Source organism: Electrophorus electricus, chromosome 3, assembly GCF_013358815.1.
Source record: "Electrophorus electricus isolate fEleEle1 chromosome 3, fEleEle1.pri, whole genome shotgun sequence".
Taxonomy (NCBI): Eukaryota; Metazoa; Chordata; class Actinopteri; order Gymnotiformes; family Gymnotidae; genus Electrophorus; species Electrophorus electricus.
In genome coordinates, this window is record NC_049537.1 from 10,328,896 (window position 1) to 10,346,346 (window position 17,451).

Below are 17,451 nucleotides of genomic sequence, written 5' to 3' on the forward strand. Positions count from 1 at the left end.
GTGCTGTATTCTATTATTTGTTTCTGTCAGTACTTGAATTGTGTAGCTGATCAGTGGCTCAAGCTCTTTATTCCAAATTACAGGTTTCATAGAGTGGCCACTCAGCCAAAAAAGGACTAGCACAAAGGCAGCCACAATGGGCCTAATTGCATTAAAGATTTTGGTCCTTCCAAAAGGAATCAATATGGTTGTCTGCCTTACCTGCACAGCCTGTGGTTTGACTATGGTTCAGCACAGTGTGGACTTTGGAAAAAAAAAGCCCTTTTCTATATTTAATACAAAGGGTTACTTATTAAAACACTCATAACTTGTCCATGGTGATTACACAAGTAAAAATACCAAGAAACCTGGAGGATGCTATTTTACTATTGCACTAATAAAGCTTAATTATCCTGAGCATATATCTGAGAACTGTGGACATGACCTCTAAGAAAGCGGCTTTAAAATGGTCACTGAAATTAGACATACAAATGATAAATCAGGCATCTTCCTTAACATCTGTTTATACAGTATGTATGAGCAGTATGTAGGCTACAGTTCAAAAACAAAATGCAGAATGTTCAGATTCATATGACACATTGACATAAAGGGGAAAAAGATGAAAATATTTGTGCCACAGAACACAATAAAAGACTTCTTTCTATCAATGTTACAGCGCACACACAACCACAGAATTACATCCACCAGAGATCCAATTCAGAAGCAACACAGAGAGGCCAGAATATGCCAACAAAGGCTTGACAGTGATGGATTCTACATACTGTTTAATCACAGCATTGCTCACATAATGCTGAAGATTAACCACCTTTATTTCATACTATAATGAACGGGAGCAGTGCTGTACAACTTCTAATTTGATTTACGTCACAATATGGTGTTTGGGTGAGCAGAAGTAATGTGTCTAAGGGTAAAGATCAATAGTGTCTATTTTGACTTATAGACACCATTTACCAATGTACCATTTTAAAACCAGCCCTTTAGGTTCATTGTATATTTAATTAGCTGAATAATTAAATTAAATTAATGAAGATGAAAGGTTTTTGGTTTTCTATATCTGCAGTAGGCTATTCCAAAATCTATTCACACAGGATTACCTTGCAATGGCATATATGAAAAAATAGAAAAATAAAAATAACTAAAATACTTTGTTGACTGAATGCAGCCGAATACAAAGTAAAAGTCATTTTAAATACAAAACCAAGCAAAAGTAACATTATAGAGAGATGTTTTATCACGCGTTGACAGACATTTTACATCTTAATGCCAGCCATTGCAAAAACCCACTTGTCTATTTCCACCACCAGGTGGTAGTGTTACGCTAACAGAATCGTTTTTAGCTGTCTTGAATTTTTGCCTGTTGGTCCTATTCTTGCAATTTAATTAAATTTCATTACACTGATTATGGAGTAAATGTTCTATATATGAACGAATTCTGCGTAACTCTCTGATTAAAATTTGATATATGCATAGGGAAAGTTTGGAAATACGACCAGGCAGTCGGAGTGACGTCATTCCTAAGCTTTATATGGAGGCACAAAGTTTATCCGCGAGATATTTCGCGGGATTCCGCCGGGTCGTCTGAGTTGGAGCGAAAGTGACAGTGGAGTAATGCAATAGCTAACGCTTTCGTTTCACTGTCAGTCGTTTGATAGGTTTGTCTTTTGTAGCTATACATATTCTTGTTCTTTTGCAATCACGTTACTGTAGTATCCGTACCAGGAAGCAGTATAGAGAGTTCTTGGTAAACTTTGCATAGCCGGCTAGCTAGCTAGCCAGCTAGCTTTCCGGTTGGCTGACTTGATAGGTTGGTGTATTCAACTTAACTCAGATTTAAAGAATCGAAACAAGTCTTCTTTTATCAGATCATGCCACCAGTAGAGAACGAAGCGAGTCGCAGTCGGATTAAAGCCCGAATACAGGAACTTATAGACTCGAATCTTGTTGTAGTCTTCAGTAAGAGCTACTGTCCCTACTGTAACAAGGTAAGTGTTTCGTTGGTTAGCTTGGTGTTTTTAAATGATTTTTATTACGTTTTCATATCACAAAAACAAATAATGAAAATATTACATATGAACGGCTTTATGGACCAATATTTCATAAGAGGCCAGTTGTGTCATGGCTAGCGTTAGCGGACTGCGATAGCTAGCCTGCAGTCTTGCGAGAAATGGCGTCGCGTTGTAAATTGTAGCATGCGCTGGGATACGGAAAGTTACGGTTTGTGTTGTGGGACATGTTGATTATGAAAGGCGTCCCACGTCGAATACAAACTGACAGGAAATATTGGTTGCTAGCTGTCTAGCCGAGTGTCCCGTTACATCATTGCTGACAGCTACGCCACAGGCGTTGAAAAGGTCTCAAGCGACAGTGCCGCCGTAAAGGGGCCGTTGCGCTCACTGACGGGAGCCGGTTAGCCTGAACGTGACCCGGCAGCGGGGTCTGCTGTGGAGCGGCCGTTAACGTCAGAATGCCCGGTGGCTGCCGTTAGTCAGCTAGGCTGCCGGGCTTTCGCCACAGAGCCTCCGGCCATCGCCCGCTTTTCGTAGGTTACACCGGATAACGGCTACACTTCTTTGCGAGTTTCAAGTCAAATTGCATTCCTGTGAATGGCAATTTCTGAGGGAGTAGAGCAGGGGAAGAAGAATAATTTCTAAAACAGTCATTTTTAAGACAAGAGTTGTCTAAGGTGTTTTCAAACACAAGTTAATCTACGGTTAAACGCAAGTTTACACTTAAGTTTTGTTAAACGTCCTTAAAACAAATTCCTTGACCGAGTGGACGGTCAGTGGTGACTAAAGTTAACATGGCTCACCTTGGAAAAAATAAATTCAGTACTCGTTTTTTTATTGTCACGAAATGTAAAACTTCATGAAAATTACACTAATAACCACGTTATATTAATAGTGTGTAGGCTTGTAAAGTGTTTGATCTTGTTTTAGGTGAAAGAGCTCTTTAAAGAACTGAATGTGAAGTGTAATGCCATAGAACTGGATTTGATGGGTAAGTAACGGGCATGCATTGTAATTGTATAATTGTATGATTTGTTAAGTAAAACTGAATACTATAAAAGCTTGTGTGGTTAAACAAGTCTTTAGACATTTATATAAATACATATTTTTTTATTAATGGTTTTTGATAAATATGGGGGTATTTATTTGGGGAAATTACTTGGGGTGTGACTGGCATAACTCTCATTGGTGTAATGAGATTTCAGCTTCACTATTTCTGTTGAGTAACTGATGCTGTCTTTTCTAAGGCTCTGTAGGTCTTTACTTCTTTCAGATTTTGCTGGGCTGACTGATGCAGTGCACAGGCATATGCCAGGCCTTGAGCTGCTTCTGTTGTGTCAAACATGCATTAGTTAGGCTTTGTGTAAGAATGCACTGCCTGAGATGGTCTCACAAGCACTGGATGTTCTGTACACAGTAGTCATGTCAGCAGAATATTGGTTCTCTTCTTTGGCTTTTATTTTAACTTAAATGTTGAATGTGTCCAGTATGCTTATCAATGTGCTCTTTTTGGCCTGTTGGGCTTTAATTTCCACAGAAAAAATTTTTTTCTGTGTTTTCAGCCTGCGATTTGGCTTTCTGTACAGATAAGCATGTAGAAAGAAAAGAAGCTATTGACTGAATTACTGTGCACATTGAAAGCTATGTGAAAAACACCAGCATTTAACCCAATATGGAATTAACAGGTCCAAAAGTCACTTCAGGTTTGTGTGCAGCTTCTGCAGCTGATTGAGTGAAATCTTGCTGAGTCATTCTCATTCTGCTTGGCAACAATCCATGGCTTTTTTTTTTTCCCCTCTTCCTCCTTTAGGCCATGAACTCTCAAATCAGTCTTCCTTCTTCCTCACCCTTCCCCACTGTGCCGTCTCACTTCACCTCCTTTTCTCACTTCACCTCCCTCTGTTTTCTCAGTGCTGCTCATTTTTGCTTTTCACTTTATCTCTGCGCACCCGCGTTTTCTGCATTGCACAGAACTCCCGCAAACACTGCTGTCTGTTGGTCAGCTGGTGCAGCGTTTTACCCAGCTGGTGCTGTGTTCAGCGAATGTGCTCTTGTAATTTTCAGAGGAAAGCTCGTCATACTCACTTTTACTGCTGGAGCAGTGTGTCCCTGTTAAAGTGGCTAAAGTGCATCCCTTTTAGCTGCTCTGCACAGAACTAAGTGTAACAAGAATGATGTACATAGCTGCTTAGCTAGTGCATAGGCCTGCAGGTGCAGCATAATACTATGGGGACCTTAGCAGTTTTTCAGCAGCGTAATGGTTCACCTTTCACACGTGTCATAATTCTTTGTTTAACTTCTGCATGTATGTGACTGCATGTATGGAAAAAAAGTGATCTTTGGGGAAGAGGTGTCTCAAGCTATGTAGTGTAACACTTTGGCTCCATCAGCCAATTTCCGACGGTGACTCTGCATGACTCCTGGTGTTCTTTATCACTGTAGTGGAGGCCGGGGTCTGCGCACTGGAGTCTGCGCAGCCGTACTCAGTGGCGTCTGTCTGTGGTATGTGTTCTAGATGATGGCTCCAGCTACCAGGATGTGCTGCATGCGATGACTGGGCAGAAGACTGTCCCCAGCGTTTTCATCAACAAGACCCACATTGGAGGCTGCGACAAGACTGTACAGGTAGCAGCCACTACTGAAATAGGATTTTGACCAAACCTTAGGTTTGCTGTTTCATGTTGGTGCCACTGTTCGTTAAAAACGCCCACAAAGCAGTTTTCAGGAACACTGAGCTGGTCTGGATTCTCACAGAATACAATAAAAGAAAACTAATTTGTGTAATACCAGAATTGTAAAGGCTAATATTCTGGTAACAATTAATAAGCAATCCCTGGAGCTCTTGATTTATTACTGAGACAGGCAGTAGACAGTAACATTCATTTCTATTTCATGTAGCCAACATGTTAATGTCTTAAAATCTGACAGTCGATTCTCTTCTTTCGCCCCAGTCTTCTGTCCTGCAGCTTTGCTAGGCGGCAGTGCAGATATGCGCCCTTTTAAAGCTCTACTTTAAAGCAATGAGCGAGAAAGACCTTTGTAATTGGAATGAATGATACATGAGCACACTTATTATGATAAACCCGCAGCGATAAGGGGTATTGTGCCTATGGTAATTAGTTCCCTGGTTGTCATGGTAACAGGCACATAAAGATGGCCACCTCCAGCAGCTGCTGGCCGCGGAAAGCGAGTCGTATGATTATGACCTCATCGTGATAGGAGGTGGCTCTGGAGGCCTGGCCTGCTCAAAGGTGAGATCTACACCCCCCCGGCCCCCATACGCATGTGTGTCCAGAAAATATGCACACCCATGCACTCCATTATAAGTGTCCTATACTCTCCTTTTTCAGCCTGGTGTTAAATCCTCTTGGTGTTACTTATATTTCCCACTTGGCTTGTGTTAAACGTGTTCCTGAATATTTGTTCAACAGGAATCCGCATCCTTGGGGAAGAAGGTCATGGTTCTGGATTATGTCGTCCCTACACCTAAGGGCACTTCCTGGGGTAGGCAGTGCTGGCCATGGACTTAAGGGTCACAACACAGCATGGCAATCAAAGCCATAGTTACCCCTCCACTTCTGTGAGTGTAACTGTCTGTCTGACTTGTCCAGGTCTGGGTGGCACCTGCGTGAATGTGGGCTGCATTCCTAAGAAGCTGATGCACCAGACCGCCCTGCTGCGCACTGCACTTCAGGACGCCCGCAGCCTTGGCTGGGAGTTCAGTGAGCAAGGTGAGACGCCAAGCCCGCGTGTCAGCCCGCACAGAGCCGAGCTTCACCAGACCGCCCATGACGATGTCTGTCAGTGCCTGTAGCCTGCCATGCATGCTGGTGGTGTAACTAGAGAGAGACGTGTGGCAAGGTGACTCACACCACTATAGATCCACAGGTAGTGGATGAACATGTTCATTGTAATCTTCTCTTAAGTACAGAGGTCAAATTGCAAGAATGTGTGGCAATACTATTGAGCCATTGAAAGAATTGTCAGTGAATCTGTAATTTCCAAGTAGATGAGTTTCTAAAACAGGAATAGTTCTTAATATGTGGGTTGTGATAAAGTTGTACAAGATTTCTCTACACTGAGTCACTTTTATAGAACCAATTCTTTTTTGGCATGTTAAAAATCTGAGTGCTCGAATGATGTTGTAGTGAGTCATAACTGGGAGACCATGAAGACTGCAGTGAATAATTACATCGGCTCTCTGAACTGGGGCTATCGAGTCTCTCTGCGAAACAAGAATGTCAACTACGTCAATGCTTACGCTGAGTTTGTGGAACCACACAAAATCAAGGTGAGTGTTTTCCACGTGAGCTGAACACCCTTAATCCTAGTGCAGATCCAGCGTTTCTCCTGGGGTCCCAGCCGCATGTAAAGGCTTCAATGAGGCATTTGCACTGTCTCACAAAGACTGCATATGCTACACACTACCCTGTTTATTGGTTGGTTAGTTTAATCCTCACTGTAGTGTGGCAGTGGCTGCAAAAGGCCCATCTTATTTGCCCTTTTGAAGCTGGGAGATGTCATTTGTGTTGATGTTGGTATCCTTTTTCTTTTTTTTTTAATTAGCTTGATTGTAATTCCATAGCGCATCAAGTCAACGATTAAGTGATCAAGTAATGAAAGGCTGGTGTGAAAGTGGAGCTTGTTTATTAAACAGTGCTTTGTCTGTGCACTCCCCACAGGCCACAAACAAGAGAGGCAAGGAGACGTTCTACACGGCGGCCAGGTTTGTGCTGGCCACAGGAGAGCGGCCGCGCTACCTGGGCATCCCCGGAGACAAAGAGTACTGCATCACCAGGCGAGTGTGGTGCTCATTACAGGGAGACAGCGGGAGGGCACTGGTCTCTCGCAGCGCGCACACGCACGCAGATAAACTGCCGTCTCTGAGGGGGGCATGTGAAGCTTTAGCGTGGAGCTTAGTTAAACTGGCCTGGCCCTGGGGATAGTAGCTCTGGAAGCCCCAGGCACTGCAGGAGCTCAAGGACACGCTTTGCTGAAAGGCCTGCACCCATGGCTTCACGTACGGATCTACGCAGACACACTTCAGAAGGCAATCTGAATGAATGATTGACACACAAGTACAGAAAGCATGTTCAGAAGAGTGGTGGAATGACGACAACATGGATTTGAGGGAGAGATGGGCGCTCCACATTGAGAGTAGTCTCTTGATGGCTCGCGTGCATTGCCTGCATTGCAGGATGTTGCGTAAGCTGCAGTTTACCTCATGTTGTTCCTCAAATTCGGAAGTTCGGCAAGAATCAGGCATTTGCTGCTTTGAGGTGTTCTAAGCTGTTGCTGTACTGTTATCAGAAGGCATGTGTTGGGGGGGGGGTGCATGAGTGCGTGCACTTGCTTGTCTTTTTGCTTGTGTCCTGAGCTGTTTGTGCTCTCTCCCACCATCACAGTGATGACCTGTTCTCCTTACCCTACTGTCCTGGTAAGACACTAGTGGTTGGAGCGTCATACGTTTCCCTGGAGTGTGGTGGGTTCCTGGCTGGCCTGGGCCTGGATGTGACCATTATGGTACGCTCGATTCTGTTGCGAGGCTTTGACCAGGAAATGGCCGACCGTGCAGGGGACTATATGGAGACACATGGGGTCAAATTCCTCAGGAAATTTGTACCTGTTAAGGTAGGTTTGTCAGACAGCTTCAGTAAAGTAAAGGGTTGTATAATGAATGAGGGAGCTCATGTCTGCCTGCCCTTATGAAGTGTGTGTGTTTCAGGTGGAGGAGCTTGAGCCAGGCACTCCTGGCAGATTGAAAGTGACTGCCAAATCCACAGAGACTGGTGAGATTATTGAAGGAGAATACAACACAGTAAGTGTGAAATATACACTGACGATGCCACCTGTGTTTAACTTCCTGCAATTCCCTGTTTTATGTTTTTTTTTTTTTTTTTTTTTTTCTTCCCTCTCCAGGATACATTTGTAAATTATTAACAAGCCCCTCTCTGTCTCCTCTCTTAGGTATTGATAGCAGTTGGTCGTGATGCCTGCACTGAAAAGATTGGTCTTGATAAAGCTGGAGTGAAGGTTAACCCAAAGTAAGCTTGTCCTTTTCCATTAACTGTAGATCATTCTCTTCCACTTCCTTATTGGCTATTGTTCTTGTAGCTCCTTCCCCACATTCAGTGGAGAGCTGTGGCCAGAGAGTCACTGTGATTCAGCAGTATGGACAACCCAGCAGCAATGCAGGGGTAGAGTTTCTAGCTAAATTAAGTTTCAGCTATCAGGTTTACTGTGGCAACTGGGTTCGTTTGGTTCGAGAGGGTGTGGGAGGTGAGGCGTGCATGCATCAGTCAGTCCAGCATTTAAGATGAGTTGTCTGACGAATCTCCCGAGCAGGAGATTAGAGCAGCATGTAATGATCTGACTGCAGTCATGTGACTCCACGAGCCATCGGTTTCTCCGACACTTACTCCATACATGCATGAATCACCACCGCCTTCCTTTAAGTCTGCTGCTAGTACCAAGCAGAGCAGCAGTGTCTTTTTGTGAAGCAAATTCTGCTTAGTCAGAATGAACAGATGAAATGGCAGCATCCCAGATGCAGGAGTTGTTCATTAACCTTTCATTTTCGTGGTCGTTCTGTGTGTGGAAATTCAAGTTGTGGGGAAACTGTGCTTTCTTGAGGAATGGGAAGATCCCGGTGAACGACGAGGAACAGACCAACGTTCCCCACATCTACGCCATCGGTGACATCCTGGAGGGCAAGTGGGAGCTCACGCCTGTGGCTATTCAGGCTGGCAGGCTGCTGGCACGGAGGCTATACAGCGGCTCCGCCACCAAGGTGCTTGCACGTCTTGGCTTCAGACCCACAACACAGCCACTTGGGATTGATGTTTGTTTTTCTTTTACACAAGACAAATCATTGCTGTGGAGGACCTCCTGCTGATGTGGGTGGGTGTATGTGTGTTTTGCAGTGTGACTATGTTAATGTTCCTACCACGGTGTTCACTCCTCTGGAGTACGGAAGCTGTGGCCTCCCTGAGGAGAAGGCTGTAGAGCTATATGGACAAGAAAATCTAGAGGTGTGTGTGTGTGTGTGTGTGTGTGTGTGTGTGTGTGTGTGTGTGTGTGTGTGTGTGTGTGTGTGTGTGTGTGTGTGTGTGTGTGTGTGTGTGTGTGTGTGTGTGTGTGTGTGTGTGTGTGTGTGTGTGTGTGTGTGTGTGTGTGTGTGTGTGTGTGTCACCGCAAAGGTAGTTTGTGGGTGTCTATATGAATGTTCTCTTTATTATTCTTTGTGTGAGTGTTTTTCTGGAATTTCATCTGTTTGATAATACATTGTGTTCAGGTTTATCACAGCCTCTTTTGGCCTCTGGAGTTTACTGTGCCCAACAGGGACAACAACAGGAGCTATGCCAAGATCATCTGCCACAAGTTAGACAATGTGAGTGAACTAGTATCATTTCTTACCCGTCTGTTTTCAGGCTGAGCAGCTCCTCCTTTTGGTGAGCCTAATGTGCCCAAGGGCGTGGCCACCTCCACAGGGAATGCGGCACCTGGGGTGCCCTGGGCTCTGCTTACCTGGAGAAGCCTGATGAAAACCACACCTGCCTTTTTAGCTCTGAGTGACTAAGGTTTTCATGTCTGAGGGTTGGGAGGTGACTGCTACTCCTAAATATGATTTCCTTTCCATCACATTGTGACAACAAGTGTGTTCACAGCCTGATGGATTTTTGGCCTGACTAAAAATCTTACTGCTTAACATGGCTCAAAATCATCTTTCTTTTTTTTTTTTTTTTTAAACAATGGTCAAAAACAAACAAAAGGTTTATTGTGAAACACAAACAAAAGTCAAAAAGTTGTGAGAATCAGGAGTTCTGCCAGAACGCTGAGCAGCGGCATGTTCCAGAGATGATGGCCAATTACAGAGGCACTGCAACTGATGACCATTGGTGTGACTGTCCAGTTAAAACTGCATACTAGCCAGAAGCTGATTGGATGACCCATTATGCCTTTTACCATCGTTCATTAATTTGTTGACGATGCTCTGTAACTCATGAACACACCAGCAAGAGTACTGGTACCATGTGTGTTTGTGTGTAGGAACGTGTGATTGGGTTCCACTATCTGGGCCCTAATGCTGGGGAGGTGACTCAGGGCTTCGGTGCTGCCATGAAATGTGGAATCACTAAGGAACAGCTGGACACAACCATTGGCATACATCCTACCTGCGCTGAGGTGCGTGCATGTGTGGTTGGCTAGAGAGAGAGCGAGAGAGAGATTTTTAATGTATTTTTTGTTGGGGCTTTTAGGGGGGGTGGCTTTTGTGATATTTTTATTTTTTTTCCTCAATTCTCTCTAGATTTTCACAACCATGGAGGTGACCAAGAGTTCTGGTGGCGACATCACGCAGGCAGGCTGCTGAGGTTAAGCCCTGCTAGTTTAACAGGCTGTCCTAACAACCACATAAGCTGCTTCGTGCTGGTTTATGCAGGTTATACTGATCCTGTCCATCCTTGGACCAGTTCCTCAACGCTCTCCTCCCCCCCAACCAGCTAATGCAGTCTAGAGCTCAGAAACGACAAAATGACAGAATTGGACAAAAGCTTTTTGAGTGCGCTGGAGAGTCCATTTAATAGAGGGCAGTCAGCATTCATTTGGGCAGGGGGAAGCTTATGTCTGATTTAACTACCCAATCCCACTCTAAGCTCTTAAGCTCTGTTTTGGAGCATGTGGGTCAGATGACTGGGTTCGGTTGTCTTTGGCCCTGCTAGAGGAGAGCTAGAGATGCTGAAGTATTTGAGGACAGCCTGTTGAACAGCGGGGTTACTCTGCTGCTCCGAACCCTCCGAGTCTGAGTCGCAAATGCACGGGAGCAGACGTGTGCTTTTGACACACACGAGTAAGCTTGTGGTGCTATGTGACGTTTTAGCTCTTAACCCAAACACTGAGGTGGGCTAGAACTGATGATCTGTGCTTAGACTTGAGAGGTGAAAAGAATATTTCATATATACATACACACACACACACACACACACACACACACACACACACACACACACACAACTGACATGCTCATTTATAGGCTCACAGCCAGGGCCTACCGGTTTCCCAAAAATACTGTAGTGTTGGGATCATCCTCAGCCATGGCCTGAACTCTACTACACTCTTGATGATTCCCTTTTAAAGTTGCTTCACAGTTATGACTCAGTCTAGATGTGTATAAAACATCCTTTGTTTGCTTTTGCAACATTAGCGTCTACACTACTGCATTTTTGGGAACTGGGCCCTTTTTTATTTAATGATAAAAGTCTATTTTTGTCTGGGTGTGCATTGTTTGTCTTCATTTGGTATTGTCTCAATACATGCATTCCAGCCTTAGATTATTTACAGGTTGAATATTGGACTGAACAACCTCAGTGTCGAACATTTAATCTTAGTCTTCTCACTTCTTACCAAAGCTCAAACCAAAAGTTGCATGTAGATACGCATTTGTACAAATAAGTCTCCAATACATATAAAAAAGGATGTATGTTCAGTTATCTTTGGTTGGTAATGCTTACCAATGTACTTAAATGTCCACATTTTGCATAACCTGATTGTTGCTATTTAAAACAAAATAGTAAAACTATTTAAAGTGATTGTGTGTATGTGAACTTGCAGCTTTTTTCTGGACTATGTATGTATCCCTCTGGTAGCTATAGGACTCATTAAATCTAAAAGTGCTGATGTGCTGTCACTTCGCAGCAATACCTGGCAAGTGAAAAAGCCAGTCTTTCTATAATTACATTGTTTTCTGAGTAATTAACTTTATTAAAGGTATATGCACCATCTGTGTCTTGAGGTGTGAATGTATATTTTATATAACATCTGCAACACACCTGTGGAAAGCACAATATATTTCCCAAATTACCAAGATATTTAGAATGAATATTTGCAAGGATTATCTTGCTTTTGCAGCAATTTTAGACACATACCTGCCATGCGAAACCAAAAGCTTGGTTTGTAACCCCCAGCGCTTCTACCGCTTCTGCCTCAGAAACCAAGCTGACGTTTTAAGTCAAGAATTCTATGAACTGCTCCTGACACTGCAATCACTATAATACATTAAATATACAGATGGCTTTATTTCTAAATAATGGATACATGCTTCTTAAATATGTTCTCATAGGCCAGGGAATATGACGGAGAAGTGTATCCCAACCTTGCCTTTCATGGTGGTGAATGAATATTTGCATGCTTCCAATTATACGAACAGATCTAAAACACTTATTCAATTCCAGGACTCTAACAAAGCCCTACACACCTGTGCCTGTGAAGTAGTGCTGTGTTAATTTACAAACATCACAGGAACCTGGCTGTCTAATGATATATTGGATCCTTTTCATCTGATTTCATTCAGTTGGTTATTTGTGACTGTGCTCATAGGTCTAAATATCAGATGAGACTTGACTAGTGTGAAGCACGCGTGTGTGAGTTAGCTATCTTATATTTCTATCTGTCTTTTGTGAATGTCCAGGACCTTTCCTAAACTTGCTTCTAATGTGATTGCATATCAGACGTCTCCATATTTTTAAGGACAGGAAATTGGTGACTCCATTTGAAATTTACAGATCCGAGGCCTAAGAGTTCCAAGAATACTTTCTGCTTCAGACAGTTTGAAGTAGATCTGTTAGAAAAAATAAGACATGCAGACATTTATTTTGTGGCTGACTTATATAATCAGCTCTAATCTGAACTTACACAGGCTCTTTACAAGAGCTTGGGGTTTTGGTTGTTGTTTTTTAAAATTTGTTAATGTGGTAGTAATGCAAATTATAAATGGGTGGATAAAGTCACCTTTCCTGTCACTATCAATTTTGTTCAGGCCCACACCATCCTCACACAGTAGTACTAGATGCATAGTCATTGTGAGTTTGGCTTCCCAGTCACATAGTCATTTGTAATGGAGATACTGTAATTATGTTTATATTGGAGACTAATTTATCAGGCATTGCAAGATTATCATGATTTAGTAATGTAACAATCTGATAATAGTACTGAAGCCAAAATGATAATTATCTATTCTACTAGGCTCCTGCTTTTTTCCATAGCCTTGCAATCATTAGTCCATTGACATTGTATGAGAGGCACAACTGCAATATCTTTTAAGACAATAATTTAGCTAGTTGTGTAGGCTATGTGCATCACAATAGTATATTTAGGCAAAGTGGACTAAATCTGAAAGTGGAGGCCTCCTTTTTAAGTTTGGCCATTCAGGGAAATTGCATAATGATAAGTGTAGTTTGTGATGAAACACGGAAGTGTCCCAAGAGTCCCTTCTGTATAATAGGACAGAGCTAACTTCCTTTTTCATTTGGCTTGGGTTAGTTCAAAGAATTCCGTTTCACTGTAGTCGTACTCCATTCGTTCAACATTACTAATCCTCTATCGCCACCTGTTGCTGTGTTTCAGCAGTTTGTGAAATGTTAAAAATGTGCTTTGAAGTTTTCTGTGCTTCACGATTTAGAGGTTTATCTGGTTAACAGAACATACAAATATGGCATTGGCTCAATTCAGGCTTGAAATTATTGAAGTAATAAATGAAGAAGTGAAGATAAAATCACTATATAAAAGCACCATAGTCAAATTTAAAAGTGCATCCTCCTATATTAGGAAATCTCCTATATTAGAAGAATTCACTTTGGAGAGTGCTGGGGGACCATAACAATTAAAAGTGTTAACACACTTGCTTCAGTCTCTATTGACACAGTTCAGAACTCCGCTGCCCACCTCACCCATACTCACTCTCACCATCACGTTAACGGCCGTTCTCCAGCATCTCCCCTGGCTTCCTGTAAAATACATTTCAAATCCTCCTACTCCCTTACAAAGCCCCAAAAAACCTTGATCATTCATACATGTCTGATCTTCTTCTCGCACACAGATCTTCCACAGTAAGCCAGGCTGTTTACCATTCCTTCCTCCAGCCTACACGTCTGTGGTGATCGTGCTTTTTCTAGATGTGCTCCTCCACTCTGGAACTCTCTTCCCCCTCTGGTCCAACACTCTGCAACTCTCCCTATATTCAAATCTAACCTTAAAATATATCTTTTTTTCCCTTACCTATAATACTTCTCAAAGATAAACATCCCTTTCATCAGCTCCTGCCCATGTGCTATTTGTAAATGTTATGTATACAGGACATGTTGTCTTATATGTCTATCAAGTTCTTTTTTTTTTGTACTGACTATTGTAAGCATCCTTGGGTCCTTGAAAGGTGCTATATTAATACAATGTATTACTGTTGTCGGTATTATTATTAGTATTATTATTATTGGTTTTAAGATCTTTTAAGTGCTGCCTTTGGTACAGTTGACCACAAGATACTACTACAGAACTGGGTAGGCAAGCATAATGTGTCAAAATCGGCAATCCTTTATTGACAAGCGACCCAGTTTCAGTCGTGCGCATGCTAAACTGAGGTTTGCCTATGTGCATGCATGTGAGTACTGTGAGGATGTATGTTATCCCTTTTCTCATTTTGGCAATCAAAGGGGTGCTCTTGAGCGCCCTCTAAGTGCCCTTACTGTGGCCTCCAGTAAGGACCACAGCAGTGCAGGTTCAGAAGTAGTCTATTACCCAGAATTCTGTGAGATAGAGGCAAGGACCCATCAAAGTGGGTCGGTTTGTGTTAAGCAGTCTGAGCATCATGGTAGAGAAGAACATATTTAAAATATTCAATGTCTTTCTCTACTAATTTATTATTAGTTGTTAAGTAACTAAAAATAGTACCCTTGATAATTTCAGGTAATTGTGAGGTACCATATAGTAGCATGGCTTGTAAAGTCTATGCATCTGTCCTACATGCACCTCCTCTGGCGTTGTGATTCCCATAGCAAGTAGTCGTGTTCCTTTGCTTTGGTTTTCTTCTTGCTTTTGTTACTGTGTATTTTATACCCCACGTTTCCCTGTCTTGTGTCTGGTCTTTGTAAGTAACTCCTTCATGTTTTGCTAGTGTTCTGTGGCTTAATTCATTTGTACTGTTATCCATTTCTGTTCTTCCCATGTTCCTTATTAGGTTTTGTGTCATTTGGCATTGCTTTTTCCTGCATTTAAAAAAAAATTCTTATGTGTTCCAGTTTTGTCTCATTGCCTGACTGTCCTGGTTCTGTAACTTTGGACTGTGGAATGGATGAGGATGGTGGACTTTCCTATAACAAACTTTGTGTACCTATGTCATTGCATTCTGACTGGCCTGTCAGATCATTACAGAAAGGCCCACCAGCATAGGATGCATCAAGCCACATGTTTTCACTGATGGATGAGCTTCTGATTTTTGAGGGCTTACTGTCTGCCATCTGTAACAGTGCCCCTTGCTTTTGATATCCATGTTAGCCACTCCAAGTGTTTACACTGGGGAGGGTTCTGGGGATATGTCCAGTATTTAACCTGTTCTGATCCACCAGATGCTGTGAAAGTTCAGTTCTCTAGGTCAAAGCTTTGCAGTGGGCTAACGTACTTCACACAGGGCTGAGGAAGTGAAAACACAGAGAGGTTTTTAGACTGACACAGGCTGGATTCCCTAGCTCACCTGCCCTGCTATCCGTGCTGCGCTGTCCAGGCCCTTCAAGGGTGGGCTTTCATGGACGTTTTTGGTGGGAGACTAAATGCCCTTGGCTCTGGCTTTTTCATGGCCTATCAGACCTCTCCTACACCCCGTGTGGGAGGGACTGTGGGAGACTTTGCCTGTGTGTTCCCCAACAGCCGCCTGTCATGTTCCCGGCATGGATGGGAGACGCCTCCCACCTACCACAAGTCACGTGATACAGCCGGCCACGTGCAGGGGGGGGGTTCACCCTTGTTTGTGGCCATAACTCTGTGATGGCACGCACCTGTAAGGGCTAATTATTAGTGTTCGTCAGTCTATTTAAACCCCCATCGGTGCGTGCCTCGGGGTTGGTCATTGTTTGTTAGTGTCTGAAGTTGTATGTTTGTATCCAGGTTTGTGTAGCCATTTTTTGTCTAGCCCATGTTAATCATTAGTGTTAAGTGTCTTCATGTTCACTATTAATGTTATGTGTGAGTGCCACCATTGTCCTGTGTGTTTAATGTCATGTAATGTTGCACAAAGTCGCGGGATTCTGTTTGTCCTGTTCCACGCCCCGCGGCACTCAGGATGTTACAACCTTCCTGTTCCCGGCTTGCCCAGCCTCCTGTTTTCTGCACTCCAAAGGGCTCTGCCTCCATCACTCCCTGTTCTTGGAGATTCCATATATTGCCGTGCCTTGGCCACAGAGGGTGCTGCTTCCGGTAATGCCTTGCACCCATGACAATACAGATTACAGAATAAGTTACAGTGGACCAACTGTTAGTGAAGACCAGTGTAAAATCCATCAAAGACAAGGGAGACATTCTTGGTTAATCTTACTGAACATAGTATGGAAGAGAGCATGTATGACTTGAGCAGTAGAACTCCCATTAGTTCAGTTACACACTACAGCCTACTTATTGGCCCGTAATAAGTGCGTGAGTCTCACCATGCTTGCATTCACACTAACATGACAATCCAATACACTACAGCCCTTTCCTGCAGTCCACAAAATCTGCCAAGTGCCATGGCAGGTGGCATTCTCTTGCAGAAGCCTGTTGAGGGTTGGTGTGCTCAGGCAAATTCATAGTCCAGAATGACTTTCACCAGGTCTGGTGGCATCGACATCCTCTAGTGTCCCTAGTAGCAAGAATGACCGAATCAGGTGATGAATCTTCAGGTGGCAGGCCACTATAATCAATGTTTCAAGCATTGAATGTGCACGCAATTACTCAGCCACATAACTGATCTGGTGATGGCGATGCAGTTGCCTGTCTTGCACCTGTTCTCTGTATGAATCTGAACCATTGACATCATCAGTCACACCCAGGATCCATTTGTGACCCCCAGTGTATCTCCTCAGGTATTGAGTCATGAGAGGTTCAGTGGGGCTTTTCCCTGTTGATGAATGAGGGATGACATGCTGTGACAGCGAAATCTAACTAGACATGTCAGTCACTGTCAGTGAACCTAGATCAGGCCTTTCATGTGCGCAGTGCCAGGTTGTGCCTTGCTCAGCTGAAACATGCAGCATCTCCTTCTTCAGCACGTTGGGAATAACTACACAGCTCAACCACAGCTCCTATTTATGTGCAGACTATGTGCAAATTCATGGGTGTCAATGAGCAATGGCTTGAAAAGGCTGTCTGTTGGGGATCTAGCAGAACTGGTGGAGTAGTCCTAAGAGAGGTTTGTGGTCAGTGAAAATCACAAAGGGATGGACAAGAGGTAAAGGGAAAAAAAAGAAAAAGAAAAAAGCCAATGCCTCTTAGTCGATTTGTTCATAAATTCCCTCTGTGGCGGAAACCGTTCTGGATGCAAAGCAAATGGGAGCTTCTCGCCCATTTGGCTGCAAATGAAAGAGCAGTACCGGGGTTTCTTCACGGCGTGCCAGTGTGTCATCATTCGCTAGCAGAGTGGCTGACTCGA

At 43.3% G+C, this 17,451-nt stretch overlaps 1 protein-coding gene across 1 annotated transcript; it reads left to right on the forward strand.

Annotated features, from left to right (window-relative positions):
* Window positions 1-1,432: 1,432 nt before the first annotated feature.
* Window positions 1,433-11,783, forward strand: txnrd3 (thioredoxin reductase 3). Its single transcript, XM_027016764.2, has 17 exons — window positions 1,433-1,652; window positions 1,863-1,982; window positions 2,937-2,997; window positions 4,522-4,631; window positions 5,150-5,257; window positions 5,438-5,510; window positions 5,618-5,737; window positions 6,155-6,297; window positions 6,689-6,804; window positions 7,412-7,637; window positions 7,732-7,824; window positions 7,974-8,050; window positions 8,640-8,796; window positions 8,930-9,037; window positions 9,301-9,396; window positions 10,056-10,190; window positions 10,315-11,783. The coding sequence occupies exons 2-17, from the start codon at window positions 1,866-1,868 to the stop codon at window positions 10,375-10,377; spliced, it is 1,803 nt and encodes a 600-aa protein (XP_026872565.2). The 5' UTR covers window positions 1,433-1,652; window positions 1,863-1,865; the 3' UTR covers window positions 10,378-11,783.
* Window positions 11,784-17,451: the final 5,668 nt, after the last annotated feature.